At 37.7% G+C, this 19,658-nt stretch overlaps 1 protein-coding gene across 6 annotated transcripts in view; it reads left to right on the forward strand.

Annotated features, from left to right (window-relative positions):
* The first annotated feature begins 2,017 nt into the window (after nucleotides 1–2,017).
* The window catches only part of LOC136240576 (glutamine-rich protein 2-like), a 31,020-nt gene continuing 13,379 nt past the window's right edge, over nucleotides 2,018–19,658 (forward strand). For 2 of the 6 annotated variants that reach the window (XM_066031586.1, XM_066031584.1), the window contains exons 1-4: nucleotides 2,223–2,459; nucleotides 2,550–2,655; nucleotides 14,814–14,894; nucleotides 18,226–18,454. Coding sequence is in view for 5 of the 6 variants with exons in the window: in XM_066031584.1 (XP_065887656.1) it covers nucleotides 18,410–18,454 (45 nt within the window). In the remaining variant the exon portion in view is untranslated. Of the gene's footprint in view, nucleotides 2,093–2,221; nucleotides 2,460–2,549; nucleotides 2,656–14,813; nucleotides 14,895–18,225; nucleotides 18,455–19,658 lie in introns of those variants that run through there. The other 4 variants (XM_066031581.1, XM_066031583.1, XM_066031582.1 and 1 more) reach the window with 3 other exon arrangements.

A 19,658-nucleotide genomic window follows, 5' to 3' on the forward strand; every position in this document is an offset into this window, starting at 1 on the left:
TACTACTACCCCCCCCGGTCTCAGGTTTGGGCTAGTTGTAAAAAAAAAATTTTTTTTAGCCACTGCATCAGATCAATAAAAAGTATAGTGTGCATGACTATGACCTCCGTTGCAGTCCATGGATGGCCTGACCACTCAAAGTCTCAAAATGTCTCCGGAGTAAGTCAGTTTTTTTGTGTGTGTTGAGTACAAGTCTAATAATTGAAGCATGGCATACTGTTGCATTAACTAAGCTGGAGCATGACATGTAAAAAAATGCACAGAGTCTTTTGAAACAGTTTCTTCCCTCCAACCAGAGAATCAACCTGCAAATGCTGTACCACCCATGTTTGAAAGTGTTTGTGAATCAGTTGAGTCACAAGCAGACCCTCTCAATTACGTCAATGTATAAACTTTGCCTCGGTAAAAAATTTTTTCTGGCTACACCACTGTAAGCCAATTATTTTATATCAATAGTGGACTGTGAAAATGACCATAACTATAAGTTGTAATCTTAGTGGACCACAAGTGGAAAATTTTTGAAAATGGTAATCTCAAGACTGGATCTTGAGGTACTTTTAGTCAAATCCCTGTAAATATGCACAGCACATGTATGTAATTTTTGACTTTTATTTTCTGTGGTGCAGCTTGCTAGTTAGTCTGACTTTTACAACTAGCCAAATCACCATTTACAACTAGCTTTTTGGCCGCAACTAGCCCCTTTTTTAGCCCCTGATTCACGTTGTGGAAAATTAAATGATGAAGGTGGGTGATTTGGTGTATCTGGCAGCAGTGGCGGTTGCAATGGTTTTAACTGAAACCCCTCTGAAAAGTGTGCGCGCCCCTAATTAATTTACAATTCGTGTGAGTGATAAGATCACCAACAGTTATGCATAGTGTATCACATTGGGACCTTTTTTACTGGCCAAATTTCCCTTTGAAAATATGGCATTACGGCGTTGAAGGGTGTTAAGCGCCCCTAAAAATAATTATCGTTTTAGTGCTGTTTTGCTTCAAAACTTTCTGCAGAAGGCCTGGATCAACATGTTTTGGAGTGATTTTTATGATTCACTATAGATCTATGTAGCTATAGGCCACTGAGCTATAAGACTGAGTTAACAACCCCAGCTGGACTATATATATAGCTAAGTGGTATCACAGTTATTGAAAACTTCCTGAACCTGAAACCCCCTCTGAAAATTCCTAGATCCACCACTGGGCAGTGTAGGATAACTTTGAGAAACAGAAGATGCAACGTCAGGGGCATAGGGAGGGGGGTTCAGGAGCCCCCCTCCCCTGTAAAATTTAAGCAGGACCCTAACACACCATTAATTTTAGTGTGGCAAGACAAAATGAGTGAGTAATATGGTACAGCACAACAATTGATAAAGCTTGCCTTCATCTCTCAGGAATTGAATTGAGGTATTCGAGTTGGTATTTGCTTATCTGAAATTTGGGTCTTCCAAGGCCTGGGCTTGAGCTGACCACAGGAGTCTGATATGATAAACTATGGAATGCATTTGCTGGATATGAGTTAAGAATGTCTTCATATTCGCTCCATTTTTGTTGCAGTAATCTTAAACAATCTTTTAATTCTTGTAAAGACACCTTGTAATCATCTTCTAATTGAACATTTTGCTAACGATGTGCAGCAAATTGGAACAGGTCTCCAGTCTTCTGATGTTTTGTTTTTGTATCATGTTGTTTTTATTTTTGTTCTTGTAATAGCTACCTGTATTTGATATTATCTTTGCTTTTGTAATGTGTTGTTTTAATTGTATGTATGTATGTATGTATTTGTTTGTGGGGAGTACGTTTACAGGTGTGTCCTTTTGTACAACCCAGTCTTTTGACAAAATTGATAATAATAATAATGATGATGTAATCTACGTAACTACCCATACAGTCGCTCAGCTTCCCCCACTAATCTTGCAACCTCTTGCTCCATCCATTTAAATTGTGACTAATAGCCGTACCGGTAGCCATTCCATTATAGATTTTATCATGTGATAGCTAGAAACTCAGCCTTGAGACAACTCACGTGATCTTTAAATGTCAAGTGAGGGACTGGACGTTCGACGTGATAAAGATGACGTTTAACGTGACGTTCAAGGTAAGGTTTTGTGCTGTAAGTACGTTTTAATTTTGCTACTAATCGCTTGCCATACTGACGCACCATGGGTTGACACTCTTGATGCTCTGCTGCGACGATTTGTACGTGGGTCACATGATATGCAGCTTCCGCTATTTCGTAATTTTGTGGTTGAGCGGACTCGAGTCTGTATCATCGTACTTCGTAGATATTAGAGTGTACTCAGTACGAATTGCGCGTAACTACGGATTATTGGTCTGTTTGACTTTGAGGAGAAAGCCGAATCGGAAATAGAGTGACAGGGTACATACAGCCACCCAATAAAGCCACACCTTGCATTCCTATTTTTTTTGTACATCTTCGTTTTTTATTAGAGTCATGGCCGAAGGTAGGCTATAATTTTATTTTGATGTAGTAGATTATTGTGTGGGATAAATCTAGCTGGCTGTTTACTAGATGCCTATGTTTTTACTTTTAGGAAATCAAGCAATACTAGGGGCAGAAAAAGATGGCGGTATTAGGATACTTCACATAGCTCAACTCAACAGGCATTGTAGTGCCATGTGTTTGATTAAAAATAATAAGTGAGTGTTGCCACATTTAGCTATTATTTTATTATTGAATTTGTGACCAGATTTGTGAAAAGGTACCTTCGCACACGCCAGCAAACAAAATGCATATAGCTATGTATGGGATTTGTCAAATCAAGCATTTTCAGGTGGCTAACAGTAAAAGTTTTCAAAACACTGCGTTAAACCCTTAAACTATAAGAATTATGCATCTAATATCTGTTTAATACCTTTTTTGAAACCTCAGCTTGGTAAAACAGGTTGATCATAAAATCTCATCATTCCTTGTCATTCAAAAATGCATGTATTTTACACTACATACAAAAACACTAATAAGCCTTTTCCATAATGACGTCACATCGGTTTTCTATTTGGGGTACTCTTATATTTTCGAGTATTGCATCCTATGATGACTAGTTTTTCATGAACCATTTAGTTGTTAATAAAGGATGATATTGAAGCCAAGTTACCAGGCATGGTTACAACGTATATAAAGGAACGTTATTTCTACTCAACCTTCAAAACCAGCCGAAATTTTCAAAACCCACGTAAACGATTTTATTTCGCTGCGTTATACCCATACCTGTTAGTTTTAGCTTGATATCTTCTTCCTGAATCACACAAACGATTGATCTTCATTTGTCGCCCAATATCACCTGTACTTGAAAACATTAGAGTCCCCCAAATAGAGGTTGCCATTTTTTGTTCTGGTGTCATTATGGAAAAGGCTTATTTACAACCTTTAACTCACAAAATCTCTACAGCACACCATGCAGCAAAAGAAAGCCCTTGAATTTCTCTATCCAATGTCGACCGTACAAATGGGGAAAATGTTGCCATAAATGTTGCCATAAATGTTGCCATAGCAACAGTTATTTACTGCTGATGATGACATAATATGCGCTCCATACATTAACCTATTGGAAAATTTAATTATCTCGGTGGGAAAATTCCAATTTACAAGTTATTATCCTCAACCAAATTCACTAAATTTGGTATCATTCTACGCAGTGAAGGATGCTTAATAAAACTCCGACCATACAAATCTGGTAAAACAAACCTTGTCTCTGTCAACCACAGTATGCGGAAGTTATGGCGCCTTGTTTAGAAGACGGTGTTATTTTATATTAAACGGGCATAACCTATTCGGAAATCTGAAATATCTTACATAAGTTTTGATATGGATGAAACACTTCACTCCTTACGCTGATAAACTTGCTCTTAATATCAAAATGTAGCCAGATACTGTAGTTACACTCATGGAAAATTTCAGGCCATCATAAAATAAGTTATGAAACAAAAAATGGATCAAATTTCATAAAGTATCACTATGCGACATTCAGCAACTTTTGGTGTTTTCAAAATGCTTTATAATATGCAGAGCAACTATCCTTGCCTTTGGGCAGTAGTACCACTGGGTAGTCCATGAAGCACTAGATGTGTGTATCAAGTATGGATGATGCATTATACAGTGATGTTATGAGCGGCAATGTAAAAGGTGCACAACTTACGGTCTCTTACGCTATCTAGTGATTTACCAGCAATACAAAAGGTGTACGTATTCATGTTCAGACAAGTCAGGCCACATAATATCACTGGATCTGATGGATAAACATTAATGTTCAGAACTACTTCTATAGCTAGTTTTTGGGAACACTGGTCACTAAAAATTGTGAAAGAAGTCTTCAGCTTATTTACTAAGCTTGTCAGAGTTGCATTATAGCCATGAAAATGCTTCATCTACAGCATCTTGGTTTCTGGCCTGTATACACAAAATGGCCATTACCATAAGTCACATAAAGCTAATAGCAGTTTCGTAAAGTTTTTCATGGAGGTAAACCAGAGATGATTTGTTAGTCCTTAACAAAATCTATGGGCACATGACACATTTCCAATCCAGGGATATAATTACCTGTTTGGTAGTTAAGACATGGGAAAAACAATAATATGTGACTGGCTGAGCAAAAACCAGCCATTTTCATGCATTCCTCAAATTCCATCTTAATGCTTCTCCTCGTAACTCAGAAACCCTCCTGTGTATGGAGATAAACAAGGATTTGTGAACTCCCTATGAACAGGCAAACATGATGATGCCCAGGATTTATCCATTGGCATGTTAATTTACCAACCGGTGAGGCAATAAAATCTTGCATAATTTTTTTTTCTGGAGCTTGCATTTTTACCCATTGCTTTTAAATGTGCTTTATTACAAAAGTACTGTGGTGCGTAGATCGACAGTTTTCCCTAATTCGGCCACATATACACATATACATGCACTTCCACATAGTCAAGCTGATTTATTTATGTGAGCTAATTTAGGGTCCGACCCTACAGATATTCATCACAGGTAGTTAGTAATGAAATTTGCAGGGAAACTTTTATGGTATTTGGCCAAACCATGAGATCCAAGAAAGTTTCCCATCAAAACTTCCTCATTATGGTATAAACTATATGAGTATGTGAACAAAAACATAAAGCCATTTATTTAAATGTCTACAGTAAATAAAATATGATATCACAAATGCATGGTCAGTGATATTTGCCTTATTAGGGATAAACAGGAAATGTATCAGCACAGTGTGGTCAATGATATGTACTGTTACAGTAGTGATATCATCTAACTAGAATAATTATATTCATGATTTAAATATATATTCCGTGTGGGGTCTATGATAAGCAGATCTTTGATTTTTTCAATCACAAGTTACAAGTTTTGAGTAGAAGTAACTGTAGGTGCCATGGTAGGGCACCAAAGTTTCACTGGATTCTAAGCAATAATTGCAACTATCTTGCAACTTTCATTCTTTTAGACATCACCTACAATAAAGGTAGAACCTCAAATTAGATGATTTTTTAATAGCGCAAATACCTTTGGTAGTCCTAGGGTCTGTTGTGGCAAAATCATGACTGTTTGACATCCCATAATAGTTTTATGAAATATTATGTCTCTGAAAGATACATGACCTAAACAAACTATAAGTTTAGCAAAAATTCAAATTACTAAAATTTAAACATGGCTATTCATGAAGGTTTTTCACAATAATACTATGTCCATGTTTCCACTACACTGACTGAGTACTGTACACAGAACGCCAGTTTCCGTCTTATCTGATTTTGTCATCTCTATAAAGATTTTCAATAACAGAACAGCAGTATATGCACATTAGCAAATAAATGTATAGCTAGCTATATAGCAACTGGTGTTCTGTGTACAGTACTCAGTCAGTGTAGTGGAAACATGGACATTGCTTTTGATAGAAAATAAGTATAACTAGCTATTATTGTGAAAAACCTTAATGAATAGCCATGTTAGCAATTTTCATTAAACTTATAGTTTTGTTTAGGCCATGTATCTTTTACAGAGACATATTTCATAAAACTATTATGGGATGTCATGGACGACTCATTCACAAACAGGAACTATTAACCTTTGGGAATGTGGTTGGGATAAATATAGTAAATGTAATGAGTTTTAATTTTGCGGATTGTCAAAATTAGCTGTCCGTACAAAGGGGTGCAGGGTGAGTTCGTGGTGGCACCCACTTTATACATCCTAAGGAATCACTGTACCAAATTTGGTGCTTTAATCTGCGGTGTCACTGCAAATCCATAAGGAACCAGACTATTACCAAATTTCAAATAGTTAGTAGTGCTGTTTAGTGTGGATCTTGAAAATACCAAAACGTTGCTGTTGAAAGGCATCATAGAAATATTGTAAGTGACAAAAAAAGCACTTGAACCAAAGCGTCTTAGTCTATCTAACGTCAAATGTAGTATTACAAAAGCACAAATATTGAGTGTTTAAAAATCAGTAAAACCTGCCTCACTGCCTGACCACATTTACGAGACTAGAGGCTAAACAATACATCATACCGCGCCACCATTTACACCACATTGCTCGAGCATCCAATGACTGTCTGCCGTATCTTTCCTATTGTTTTCAATCATGTTGGTCATCATCTGCTTCAAGCAGTGAACCCATAGTGAGGCATTAATTCCTCGTATCATACTTTCCTTGAGGAGTGTATTTAGACACCACAAATTATTTAAGTGCTTATGCTACTGTAAGATGTATAAGTAGCTGCATGATAAGTTCATTAATGATCCAGCTGTATTATAGTAGGGAATATCAGTACTGTATATTAGGGATTGGGCTTCTCTGGCCAAAAACATCAGCCAAACCCAGCCTCACAGTACCTTCATGGTGCCTTGATAGTATTGGTTAGGTGTAACCAAGCCCAAAAGTGCATTCAGTGCAACCTGAAATGCTTCCAATAGATTGATGCGAATTGTTTTAAAAATTTATTCAGTGGAATTTTCTGCTGACTGAATAATTGACTGACTAACGCCTTCAGACAAACATAACTCAATAACGGTTAAGACTACAGGCTTAATTTTCTCACTGTTAAACGTCACTTCAGCTTGACTGGTGCCTTTTGGCATACCACAGTATGTACAGTTCACACAACATGGACTTACCATTGTCCTTCTTTGTGTCCCATTTCTTTTAGCTGACAGCTCAAGGTGTCAATTCATGGTGGTAGTACTAGTGTTAGCTTCCCTATGTTTGTAACGAAAATCGTCTGTACTTTCCATAGTGACTGGATTGATTACAGAGGAACTTCTTTCACTCTTCTTCATGTATTACGTTGTGACATAGCTGAAAATGAAGCATAATGGCCTCTTCACCTTTTCAGTGATTGATTATTGGGGTACGCATTGGGATGCAAAATTAATTTTATGGCGTGCCTGGTGCCATTCTTTCTTTTTGATGCAGTATGCGTTGGCTCATTAGTCATAATTACAAAAAATAAACAAACAAGTAGAAGGAAAAATTAAGAATTTTAGGAATCAAAATTTAAAAAAGCAGGGATTAGCTAAAAAGTAGTGTAACAAGAGAGGTTACCTACACCTGCAGATATACTAGTGGATTTTTAATCCATACACTTCAGTCATGGTTATACATGTAGACTGAAGTACAGGGATCAAGACTTACGGTAGTGAGCCGCGCAGCCAAGGAAAGTTGGGCGCGTGACTACCATGAGTTATTTACACGAACGACTAACTCTAATAGAACGCACACCTAAAACCTACCTTTAAAACTGTTCTTTTGTAAAAAAAACCTCGTGATACAACAAAACCTTTGGTATATTATTATATAAGCATATTTAAGTAATCCCTGCAATATTTTAGTAACACCGCATGAATTTTTGCTGAAAACATCGTATTCTTCTCCTCCTTCTCCTTTGCATACTCGTTAGCGCGAGCCACCCATTTTTGATGCTTATATCTTAGACTGTGTTAGTTCCACAGCCTTGGATTTACTATCACAAGTTCTTGGCTAGTTAAGTTTCTTCAGTACAAATCTTGGAATTCTACCTCTCTTGCAAGAACCACCATAAGCAATTTTCTCAAAGTTAGATTCATTCACTATTGCGCTTCATGGGACAATCTTTGATATGTAATTAAACATATGGAGTAGTTTCGCTCGATTATGACCTGCCGTTTTTCTGGGAAGTGGTGAGTTAATTTCCATAAGCGAGCTTATAAGATAATAACGTCGCCTACGCTAATTGCTGATTTATTTAGCAATCTTTTAGAACCCTATCTTAAATTTAAGACACCTCTAACTACAGTAGTGTTTATTTACAGTTGGTGAACTCGGTGAATTCAGCCTAAACGTTTGTTTGCAGTCAACGCTAGATGAATCAGTGTGGTGAACTTGGTGAACTTGCTATCGCGTGCTATTCTCGTAAGTGCTTGTTATTCAGTTGTTATTTATAATGGGTCTGAAGTAGCTAACGCAGCCCACAATACAGCTTTGTGCATTTCAAGGGACAATCCAGTATGTTACAAAATAATAAGAAGTTTGGGACACATTCTCATCTAGTTGCCAGGAAATGTCCTTTACTCAATCTGTTCACTGACAGTTTTAATGGTGCCCAGAATCCATACACTATTGAGGTTGCAACAACACCGACAATTACCTGCCTACTTGTACCAAACTACATTATTTGGTTTTGCCACTTCATGTCCCAAGCTATGATGCAATACATACAATAAATGTTGAAGCTGTTGTGATAACCAAAGGTGGCTTGTATGAAACTATTAGCTTTATGCATTAATTTTTTTTTGTCTTGCTCAGTGACAAAAATGTGTGATATCCTAGAACAAAAACAGCCTTGGAGCTGTAAAAAAGGGAGCTGCCAAGCAAAGTAGGATCAATCAAACAAGCTTATTCAACGTGACTGGTAAGAACAAGGCTGATGTCAAGTTACGGCCAAGTAGATTGGAATATTACCTGGATTAACCCTCTCACCGCCACAACCGCCATATGGCGGTTTCGATTATAAATGCCTGTAGCATCACATTCTAAATGCTCTGTAACTTCAGCCGAGCGTTTTAGTAGCCCCTGCACTTATCCTGTAGTGGGCACGTCCTTAAGTGAATGGGAACAGGGATAACCGGTCTCTCCCGCACTGTTGCGCGGTTAGATGATGCAATCGCGTACTTTCGGAATGTCAATAACAAGCATTGTAGACGATTCTTCGACGTGATAATGGCACCACTAATAAAGAGAAACAGTAAGGAGAGGGATTATATAGGTTGGAGTGGCATATTGCTACTTTTGTACGCCTCCAAACAGTAACTTCGTGCTTGTATGCACATGCGCACTTGCTCAAATGCTAAACCTGACTTAGAGATAATTGCTTCAACTGTAAACAGGTTGGTGATGTTTATTGTATTATTATAAACAGTGCTAGCCAATAAAGTAGTGAAATTTCACGTTTGGTTTCACTTAGATTGATTTCGTACTTTAAGTTATATAATGGATTTGTGGTTGCTCTTGTGTAAACAACAACTTCATAATCGAATTCCTTGTTCTATAGTGAGTAATTTGATATATAGTTTTATAGGAGTATATGGTATGGTGTGTACGTTACAGCAGTTTAGAAACAGTAGATTGGAGCTTCTACAAATTTGGCAGTGAGGGGGCTAAATTAACAATGATCAAGCAAAGCAACCACACATCCCTTATTGGTCTAAGTAATAGTATAAGTGATTTGCCCTGATATATATGCACAATCACTGGGGCTGCAGGCTCAAGTGTGAGTGCATATATCAGGCAAATCACAAGTGCCTATGTTACAAGTAAGGCCAGGCAAAGTAGATCACCAGTTTCTCATCAGCCACTTCCTCTATTTTGATGTGGGTGGGTGGTCATATTTCATCCATTAATTATTATAGAAGGAACTACCAAAAATTATAGCAACGCAAGGCCATGCATCTGTCAATACAAGGACTATCAATGACATTCTAAAAGCTTGTGCTTACACTTGGAAGAATATTAAAATTTCTGATCAGGAAAAGGCAGGATTTCCTATAAAACTTTCCTGAATAGTTTCTTGTTTTTTAGGAACTCCCCAGGAAATTCTGCCCTGTGCTGCAAAATTTTCTGCTGAGGAAATTTTAATTTTCCAGTGATGTACATTTCTGGAGTGGGAAACAGGAAGAAAATTAGCTCTAAATAATGACTAGTCTATCTCCAACATTAAAATGCTTGCATGCATGATCAATTTTAGCAGTAGTGAATTTGAGGTGGCACAGTGGAAGATTGTGTGGGCGGGTAATGTTTTAATTATATTTTTTCACTTGGATAATTTATCTACAACTGTGGGAACTGCAGGTACACTTTGCAATTGCATTATATTGAGACAAGTGAATTTCAATCATGGATAATTTGTAAGGATAGCACAAAGGTGTTACTGAGGCTGAACATAAGTGTAATGACATGAACATGCAGAAGCTTTGATTGTGGGTGCGCAATTAAGCACAGAGAATCAAAATATGAGCTCATAAAGATGTTTTAAGTACTTAGAATATGTTTATAATACTAATGGCTAAATTCATTAAGCACCATACCATGTGGTATACGTAACACCATGCTAGGTGTCTTATCAATCGAACAACAATATATCTGTGACCTTCTTCATTATAACAGCGAACTGTCTTCCATTTCCACTTGCATAACTTAACTTTTCAATATTCACAAAACTAAACCCACGGTTTATCCCAGTAAGTGTCACTATATTACAGCAGAGGAGATATATCATGTGTCGTGTGGTCCAAGAAGCCAGCATGCCACACAGTGAATATATTGACAGGAAGAAAGAAAACACAACTTTCATGCATTCTCCGTACTTCCTTTATTAAACAAGACGTTTTTGCTGTGGAAACACCTGTCTCCATCAGTAGTCCACATACCAAATTTGAGCGAAATCACTTCCATAATCCCCAAGTTATGACACTTCAAAAATTGACTTACTTTCTTCATTTTTCCTTCTTTTTCTTCATCTTCTCGCACACTTACAAAAGCTGCCATAAAACGCGAATGGATTATCCAATTGTTATGAAATTTGGCACACAGAAGAGGGTATAAAGGTGCATCTTGATACTTCAAATATGATAAACAGTAAATGAGTTATTTGCAATTATTCACGAAACATAACACCAATATGTTGTCACACCTGCAAGGTAAACCACTTATGGGAAGAAGCTGAAAATTGGTACATGGATAGATTAACTATTGAGCCTCTTGTGATTTGAAGTAAATCGAGGTAAAGCCATAAATAAAGATATACAGCACAAAAATCAATAATGTATAACAATTATGCTATCAAGATTTGCTATTAAAAACAATTACTTGCCACACCTACCGGACAAACCGAATGAGTTGAAAATGCTGTATAGATGGATTAATCATCTTAGAAAGACCCTTCTGTGACTTAAAATAACCGGATTTAAAGGCACTGATTTATAATACAAAAACTAACTACATGTAGCAAGTACGAGATTGAGATACTATAATAGTGCAGTTGTCCTAATAGAGCAGTCAACTAAGAAATAAATTACTCTATTAAAACACTCAGCTATGTCACAAGTCACCTTGTAAAGAATTTATATGCCACCCTGAATAGAGTTCAGCCACAAAAAGTCACTCTGTAGAGAATTCAGCTATCAACAAGTCACCTTGTAGAGAGATCAGCTACAATCCATTCACCAAGTAGAGAGTTCAGTACAAACAAGTCACCCTGTAGAGAGTACAGCTACAAACAAGTCAGAGAGTTCAACTACATTAGAAAAAGTCACCCTGTACATAGAAGCAAATAGAGGTGTGTGATTATCTAGATATATCCAGATATCAAGATATTGTAAGACTTATCAAGATAAGGATGATAAGTTTATAATATTATAGTGAACTTCCGTAAATTACTTGTATACCAAAGAATACCTCACCTCCAACTCTCCCACCAATTGGGTGCAGTGCTAAAACCATTTTTCACTTCTTCATACTCATCAAATTGTAATTTGCTCACTTTACTGTTTACATTATTGGCAGTTAACTAAGATTAAATCCCAGTGTGTGGGAGTAGTGTCAAAGTACCGCACTACTTTATAACTACCATACAGCTAGACAGAGTGGCGCTGCTACTGTACGATATATTAGTTATCACCCAGTGATAACTAACTTATCACCCTGTTGCGGAGCCACTCAGTCTTGTTTGTGACATCATAATAACCACAAATGGTTTTTTTTTTACCAATGGAGCAAAGCCAAATAAGAAAATATTGATACAAAACATGCCAGTACAACACTTAAACCTGCTAAGTCTTACAAGAAAACTATTAATCCTTCATACAGTAACACTACAAGTTACCAATATGATAGTTTAACAAATGTCAAGAACAATCTGTGCCGATTTTTGCTCCAGCAATCAGTCCGAACAGTCATTATGGTGAAGAATTAACTTCTTTCGATAACCTCTAGCTTCATTGTTCTATCTTGGACTATGGTAGCCACTTGTTGGTCTTTTTTCCTCTTGCATGCCACGCAACACCACCATACCAACTTCTGACGAAGGTGAATCGTACCTGGAACCACTGCTTTGTAACACTGCCCTTTGCTACAGTTTGTAGGCAACGGAAGTCTATCTAGGGATGGGCGGTATTGCATTTTTGAATAATGGTACGGTATTAGGAAAATACCTCGGTATCACTAAATACCTTACACTTTTTAAAGGAACAAATGAAATGACAATTGTACCACCAAGTAAAGTTTGAAGTATCCCATAAGGTAAATTGTGTTCGTCTTGTCCACAGCATAAACATGGTTATATGGGGCTTGACTTCATGTATGGCCACCACTAAACCACCAAAAACTTCAAGTACTATATTAAATTCGGTATTCGGGATTTTTAGAAAGCCATAACGGTATCTAAAAATACCTTTAATAACTACTAATACCTAAATACCTCCCAACCCTAAGTCCATCTAGCCTGTTTTTTTTTTTGTATGCAGTATACAGGGTCTCTCTTGTAGCTATGAAGTTGAATCTCTACATAATTCAGACGAAATCTTAAGCACAGTGACAGGAACTCAAACCGGAACTTAATTTACTATCCATAAACTTCCACGCACTCCCGCACACTGGGATATAAAATAGTTATATCCCATATACACAAATGACATCATTGTTATTACACTCGTAACGGGATATAACTATAACTAAATATTTGTTATCTAGATATGTTAGATAATTGAGATAAGTTCAAAAGGAAATATCAAGATATGTCTAAACTTGTCATCGTACACCTCTAGAAGCAAGTCACCCTGTAGCTAAATACCCTGTGACTTGTTTCTAGCCAATCCCTCTACAGGGTGACTTGCTTCTAACTGTACTAGGGTGACATTTTTGTAGCTGAACTCTCTACAGGGCGACTTATTATTAGCTGATCTGTCTACAGGGTGACTTGCTTCTAGCTGAAGTTCAGGGTAGAAATGGAGGTAGTATGTATATATCAAAAATATATCCCTCCCAGGAGGGACTGTACTTTATTATATACTTAATTAACCCATTGACCACCACAACTGCCATATGGCGAAATTGATTATAAACACCTGTAGTATCACTTTCAAAGTGTTCTGTAGCTTCTGTCAAATGTTTTAGCAGCCCTTGTGCTTATCCACGCCCTTAGTGAACAGGAACAGAGATAACTGGTACCTCGCACACTATCGTGCGTGGGATGGCATTATTGCACACTTTTTGATGGTTGATAATCAGCATTGTAGACAATTCTTCGCAGTGATGATGGCACTACTAATGAAGAAAAACAGTAAGGAGACATGTACAAACTATATAAGTTAGAATGGCATGTTGTTACTTTTGTATGTCTCGAATCACTTGCCTTGTGCATATATATGCATGCACACTTACTTAAACACCTCACTTCAACTGTTAACAGGCTAGCGATGTTCATTGTGTTATCACAAACAGTACTAGAGTATTAAGTTGTGAGATATTACGTGTGGTTTCACATAGACTGATTATAGGCTTTGTGGTTACTGTTGTGTAAACAACAACCAAATAATCAAATTCCTTGTTCTATAGCAAGTAATTTGATATATAGTTTTATAGGATTACATAGGACCTCCATTATCCAAACACCTGTGTGCCGATTCAATCATAAAAGGTTTCAGGTAAAAAATTGTTCGGATTAATGAAGCCCATTCATTTATGCTAGTATATTAAAAATTATTAATTTAAAATGAAGTAGGGATCCAAGCAATAAAAAGTAGTGAAACGAGATGAATGATGGTATTACAACATAGATTGGTGGAAAATCCCTACATTGGCATGTTATAACAATGATTTTGTTCAAAACCAAAGTAGGGATATTCCCACTGAGGCTATGTTGTAATACCATCATTCATATTATTGTTTCACTAAATTTTATCGCTTGGATCCCTACTTCATTTTTAAATTAATAATTTTAATACTCTAGTTTGAGTATACAGCTATATGCGTGTAACTGTTCTATTAGGGTGACTGCTGTATTAGAGTATCTCGTGTCACTATTTCTTATTTTCATTGTGCTAGCATTATGAATACAGCTAGACCAATAATAATAGGGTGTGTCATCATGATCGAGTAAATAGATTGATAAGAGGAGTGGTCTCAGTGCTTGATTGTTATTAATCAACCAAGATTACTTTTAAACCTATTGTGAAGTTACCAAGCGTAAGCACTTAAATAAATTTGCAACATCTAAATAATTATGCTGCTCAAGGAAAGTGTTGATAGGGGGAATTAACACTTTAGTATGGTTTCATAGTATGAAGAAGAACAAAGACCCGGAAAAACAAGGCGCAGAGGGCACACACTCATCAGAACCCCAAAAGGCACACCCAAACTGGTGAGTTTATTATTGTGGCATGAAATGATAGCCGTGTGCTACATTGTTTGGCTTGTGACTGGTCAGGCGGGTGGGTGGGTGGGTGGGTGGGTGGGAGGGAGGGCAGACAGGCTGGAAAATGAAAATTCAAGTTTCGATAATTTTTATAAAATTCTATGTCTGGCCGCCTGTAAGTTTTTTTCTTGTTTTAATGCTGTATTTGATGTTTGATGGACTAATATTATTCCGTAAAGGTGATTTCATTGCATAAGATGATTCTAGGATGATTTTTAAAGGAGGCACTTTAGGTGGCACACATCTTTTTTTAGGGTGGGGGATTTCTACTTAATACTACTGTACTATTTGATACAGAGTTCTGTTCAACTATATACTCTAATAGAACATTTACCTAATGATGAAATACTCTAATAGAGTAGTCACTTATACTGTTCGGAATTGTTTACATGTATTTGTGTCTGATTAAATATTTGTATATCCCATAGGTAATATTGTCACTTGTTACATAACTGAACTGTAGCTGAGCTTTATTTGTAGCTGAACTCTCTACAGGATGCCTTGTTTCTAGCTGAAGGGTGACTTGTTTCTAGCTGATTTGTATACAGAGTGACTTGTTTCTAGCTGATCTGTCTACAGGGTGACTTATCTCTAGCTGATCCGTGATAGCAGTGCTATATGGCATTTATACAGCTTCTTTTCCTTTGAAGTGAGGTGGAAAAGTGGTACTTACATATATCTACATTTACAGCAATCAAGTATGCTAACCATCTTAATGATCTAGCTGTAAGATAAGTGTACCTTACTCTGGGTCATAGTTGTATGTCTGCACTGCATTAAAATCAGCTAGACAGTGCCTTGCATTTGAAATTTTATCACACATGACAATAAATCATCACCTTGCCTGGCAAAACTAGTAAGAACTTTTTTACGTAGCTGATTATGGATGATTTTGTAAGAACCAGTCTCATTGAAACTGCATGAAAATTTTGTGAAATTACAGCTTGATTTGAAATACCCATAATTTGACAATGTCAATTAAAATCAAAAGTGCTGCTTCAGGCATGACTGGAGTTAGGAGCATTGACTTAATTTACACATACTTATTTTAGAGTGTACCTCTTTGAAGGATGGAAATGGTTCAAAACTTTGCTTGCATGGCAGAAATATACAGAGCACAATGACATGCTAATATTCATAATTAGAAACTCTCCAGAATTAGGTGCACTTACCTTACTTATAGCGATCGATCATAGTGAACACACCCTAGCTGTAATACAATGGTGAAAATCAGGCATGACTACCACACCCTTTGAAATATCACTTAGGTTAGAGGCTCACTCAAGATATACTCTAATAAAGCAGTCATCCTGGTTGTATGATATTCTAATAGAACAGTCACACATCAGTTATATGCTAAAGCCTATATCTCTAACCTCAGTATGAGGCTCTCAAGATCTGACCACTCAAAGTGAATGGAGATTTGGGTTTTCCTAGTCAAAAAAAATCACCCAAAAACCAGCTTCACAACTACATCCTGGAACCTTGGCAGTATTGGTTAGGTATAACCAAGCCCAAAAGTGCCTTCAGTACAATCCTAAAGGCTTCCAATAAATTTTTACAAATTTTTAGAAAAAAATTATTCAACGGAATTTTCTACTGACTGCCTGCCTGCCTGCCTGCCCTGCCCTGCCTGCCCTGCCTGCCTGCCTGCCTGCCCTGCCTGCCTGCCTGCCTGCCCTGCCTGCCTGCCTGCCTGCCCTGTCTGCCTGCCTGCCTGCCTGCCTGCCTGCCTGCCCTGCCTGCCTGCCCTGCCTGCCCTGCCCTGCCTGCCTGCCTGCCTGCCTGCCTGATGCCTTCAGGCAAGCGTAACTTGATAACGGCTAAGGCCATGGGCTTGGTTTTTTTCACTGTGAAACATTACTTCGTCCCGAGGCATGCCTTTTGGCATACCGCAGTACGTACAATGCATGCATCATAGACTCTTTGTCCTCCTTTGTGTCCCATTTCTTTTTGCTGACAGCCCAAGGTGTCGATTCACAGTAGTGTGATGCATGGCTTCCCTACAGTACATTTGTAAACGGGAATTGTCCATATTTTCTGTGGTGACTGGATTGATTACAGAGACAATTCTAACACTGTTCTTCGCTTGTGACATTGTGTAACGGGCTGAAAATAGCTGAAAGCAAAGCGTAATGGCCGCTGCATTTTCGAGGCAGTAATTGATAGTTGGGGGCATGTGAATCATCGTATTTTCGTGGTGACTGGATTGTTGCAGAGGCACTTCTTCTACTGTTTTTCGTCTGTAGTGCTGTGTAACAGGCTGAACATAGCTGTAAGCGAAGTGTAATGGCCATTGCACTTTCGAAGCAGCATTTGATAGCTGGGGTACATGTTCAGACGAAAGCATTAATTCTGGTGCAATCCTTTCTTTTGATGCGGTATACGTGGGTTCACCAGTCATAATAGTGTTACAAAAAAGTAAACATACAAGTTTAAGGAAAAATTAGGAATTTTAAGTTCGATTAGGGATCATGGAAAGAAAAGTAGGGAAACAAGGGAGGTTGCCTACACCTGCAGATATACTAGTAATCCCTAATTCAGTCTTGGTCTTGGGGATATATATAGACTGAATTAGGGATTAAATGTTCACTAGTATATCTGCAGGTGTAGGCGACCTCCCTTGTTTCCCTACTTTTTTTTTCTATGATCCCCCTTAAACTTGTAAGTAGAGTAAAGTTAACATCTGGGCAAATATCCCAGGGTGTCTGTGTCTCTAGCCTTATATTCCATGCAGCTGGCCATTTAGCATTCCAAGCATTCACAGTACACACAGTAGCTGACACATGTCTCTAGTAGTCCACTCATCATGGGCAAACCAGTGGCATGGCTGTGGAGCACATGTGTAGTGTTTCAGTGTAGCTATATCCATTCTTGTTGAAAATCAACTTCAATGGTATGTGTGTGTGTGCGTGCGTGCGTGCGTGCGTGCGTGCGTGCGTGTGTGTGTGAACATCGATGATTATAAAAAAATTTGGTCACATGTGCTTCATATGCCATGGCAAGTACTGAGTGCTTATTAGTAGCATTAACATCATTTCTGCCATTTGTTGGTTGCCACCTTTGACTTCACTTTTTAAACCCAGGGTCACATCCTTTTCACAGCTTGGTTGTTTTGCATGGATACATACTGTGCACATGATATGTGAACATACGTACCATAGCTATACATATCAGACAGCTAAAACAAATTGGTACAGTGTATGCATTTGTTTGTAGGAATGTATATGTATATAACTGTTGTGTAATAAATTTTCTGTTACATTTACACCCATAGATCTGGTAATAGAGGAACAGGATTTATTGGTTACTTTCCACTTCATAAATCACGTTACTTGCTAACATGCCATCATGTTCTACCTGGTGGAAGAGTTGAAAAGAAAGCCATAAGGGAGGCAGACTTCACCTTTAATCATAATACTGATGAAAGTGTGTCATATAAAGGACACCAGTTGTTTAATATGGATCGTCTTTATTCCTTCACTAGTCCTGTTAAAGTCACTGAAGTATGTAACATACACACTATAATAGTGAGGTCATATAGCTACACACTGTGTATGTGTTCATCATGAATACAGTTAATATCTAACCAAAACAACTGATCTGTAAAAGTATTGATATATGGCCTTAAAATCTGCTGTTGCTATGTATAAGTGATGTTATCAAAGTTATGCATGACTTACCTTTGTCCTTCTTTGTCTACCATTTCTTTTTGCTTGCAACACAAAGGTGTTAATATACTGGTAGCATGTCAGTAACTTCAGCTATCACATAATGTCCATAACTTTCACACCATATCTCCAACAGTCAGAGCCAGCAAATTGACTTCATTTATTGTTCTCCAAATATATGGGAGTGTTGCTTAACTGAACACACTACTGTGTTTGTCAGTATTTAGTTTTATGACATGACTAAAACATGGAACAGATTTACTGCGGACTGGCTAATAGAAACCTAAAACATGGATTTTGCAGTGTAGCTTACAGTATAGCACCACAAAAATAATACAAATCACAACAAATGTCTTGTCAAGCCTTGGAGTGTGATAAAGCATGCTCAAGTTGATACCAAACCCTGAGTATGCTTTTTAGTGCGAGTGATAAGCAAACTTGTCACTACAGTATTGGAACAAGGTTAAAACTAATAAACAACGTAACACAAATTCTGTTGTAGCGGCCAGCCTTGTCAGCCAATGAACTACAACATGGAATGACCTGTGCCCATCACCGCCCGTCACCTGTTAAGCTGAGAAGTAGCCACAAAACTAATTGTTGCAATTAACTTGAATGCAAATCCACCTGCCTCTTGACCAAGGCAGGTATACCTGGAGACATGATATAGTCCTACAGGTTCTCGTTCACAGACTTCAATAGCACTTACCTGACATTTTAAAACTCTATGCTGACCTTCCAGGATATCTTGCTAGTGTTTGCCCTCCTAGCACCATTCCAACCAATTTGTCCTCCACCCTTAGAAGACCCGACTTGGTGTTGGTTTCCAATAATTCCATCTGTTTGTTATCCCCACCAATACCCAGCAACATCTTTTGGCTGCTAGAACTCGGAAGGAAGATCAGTGTAGCTGTTTACAATATGACCTTCAGCTTTCTGGCTTATCTGTTAATCTCATTTCCATCGAGATTGGTTGTTTAGGCCATTTTATGCCAGACACAATTGCCCAAGTGGCCAATGCTTGTGAAGGACAAAGAAG

The sequence above is a fragment of the Dysidea avara genome, chromosome 12, assembly GCF_963678975.1.
Source record: "Dysidea avara chromosome 12, odDysAvar1.4, whole genome shotgun sequence".
NCBI classification, from domain to species: domain Eukaryota; kingdom Metazoa; phylum Porifera; class Demospongiae; order Dictyoceratida; family Dysideidae; genus Dysidea; species Dysidea avara.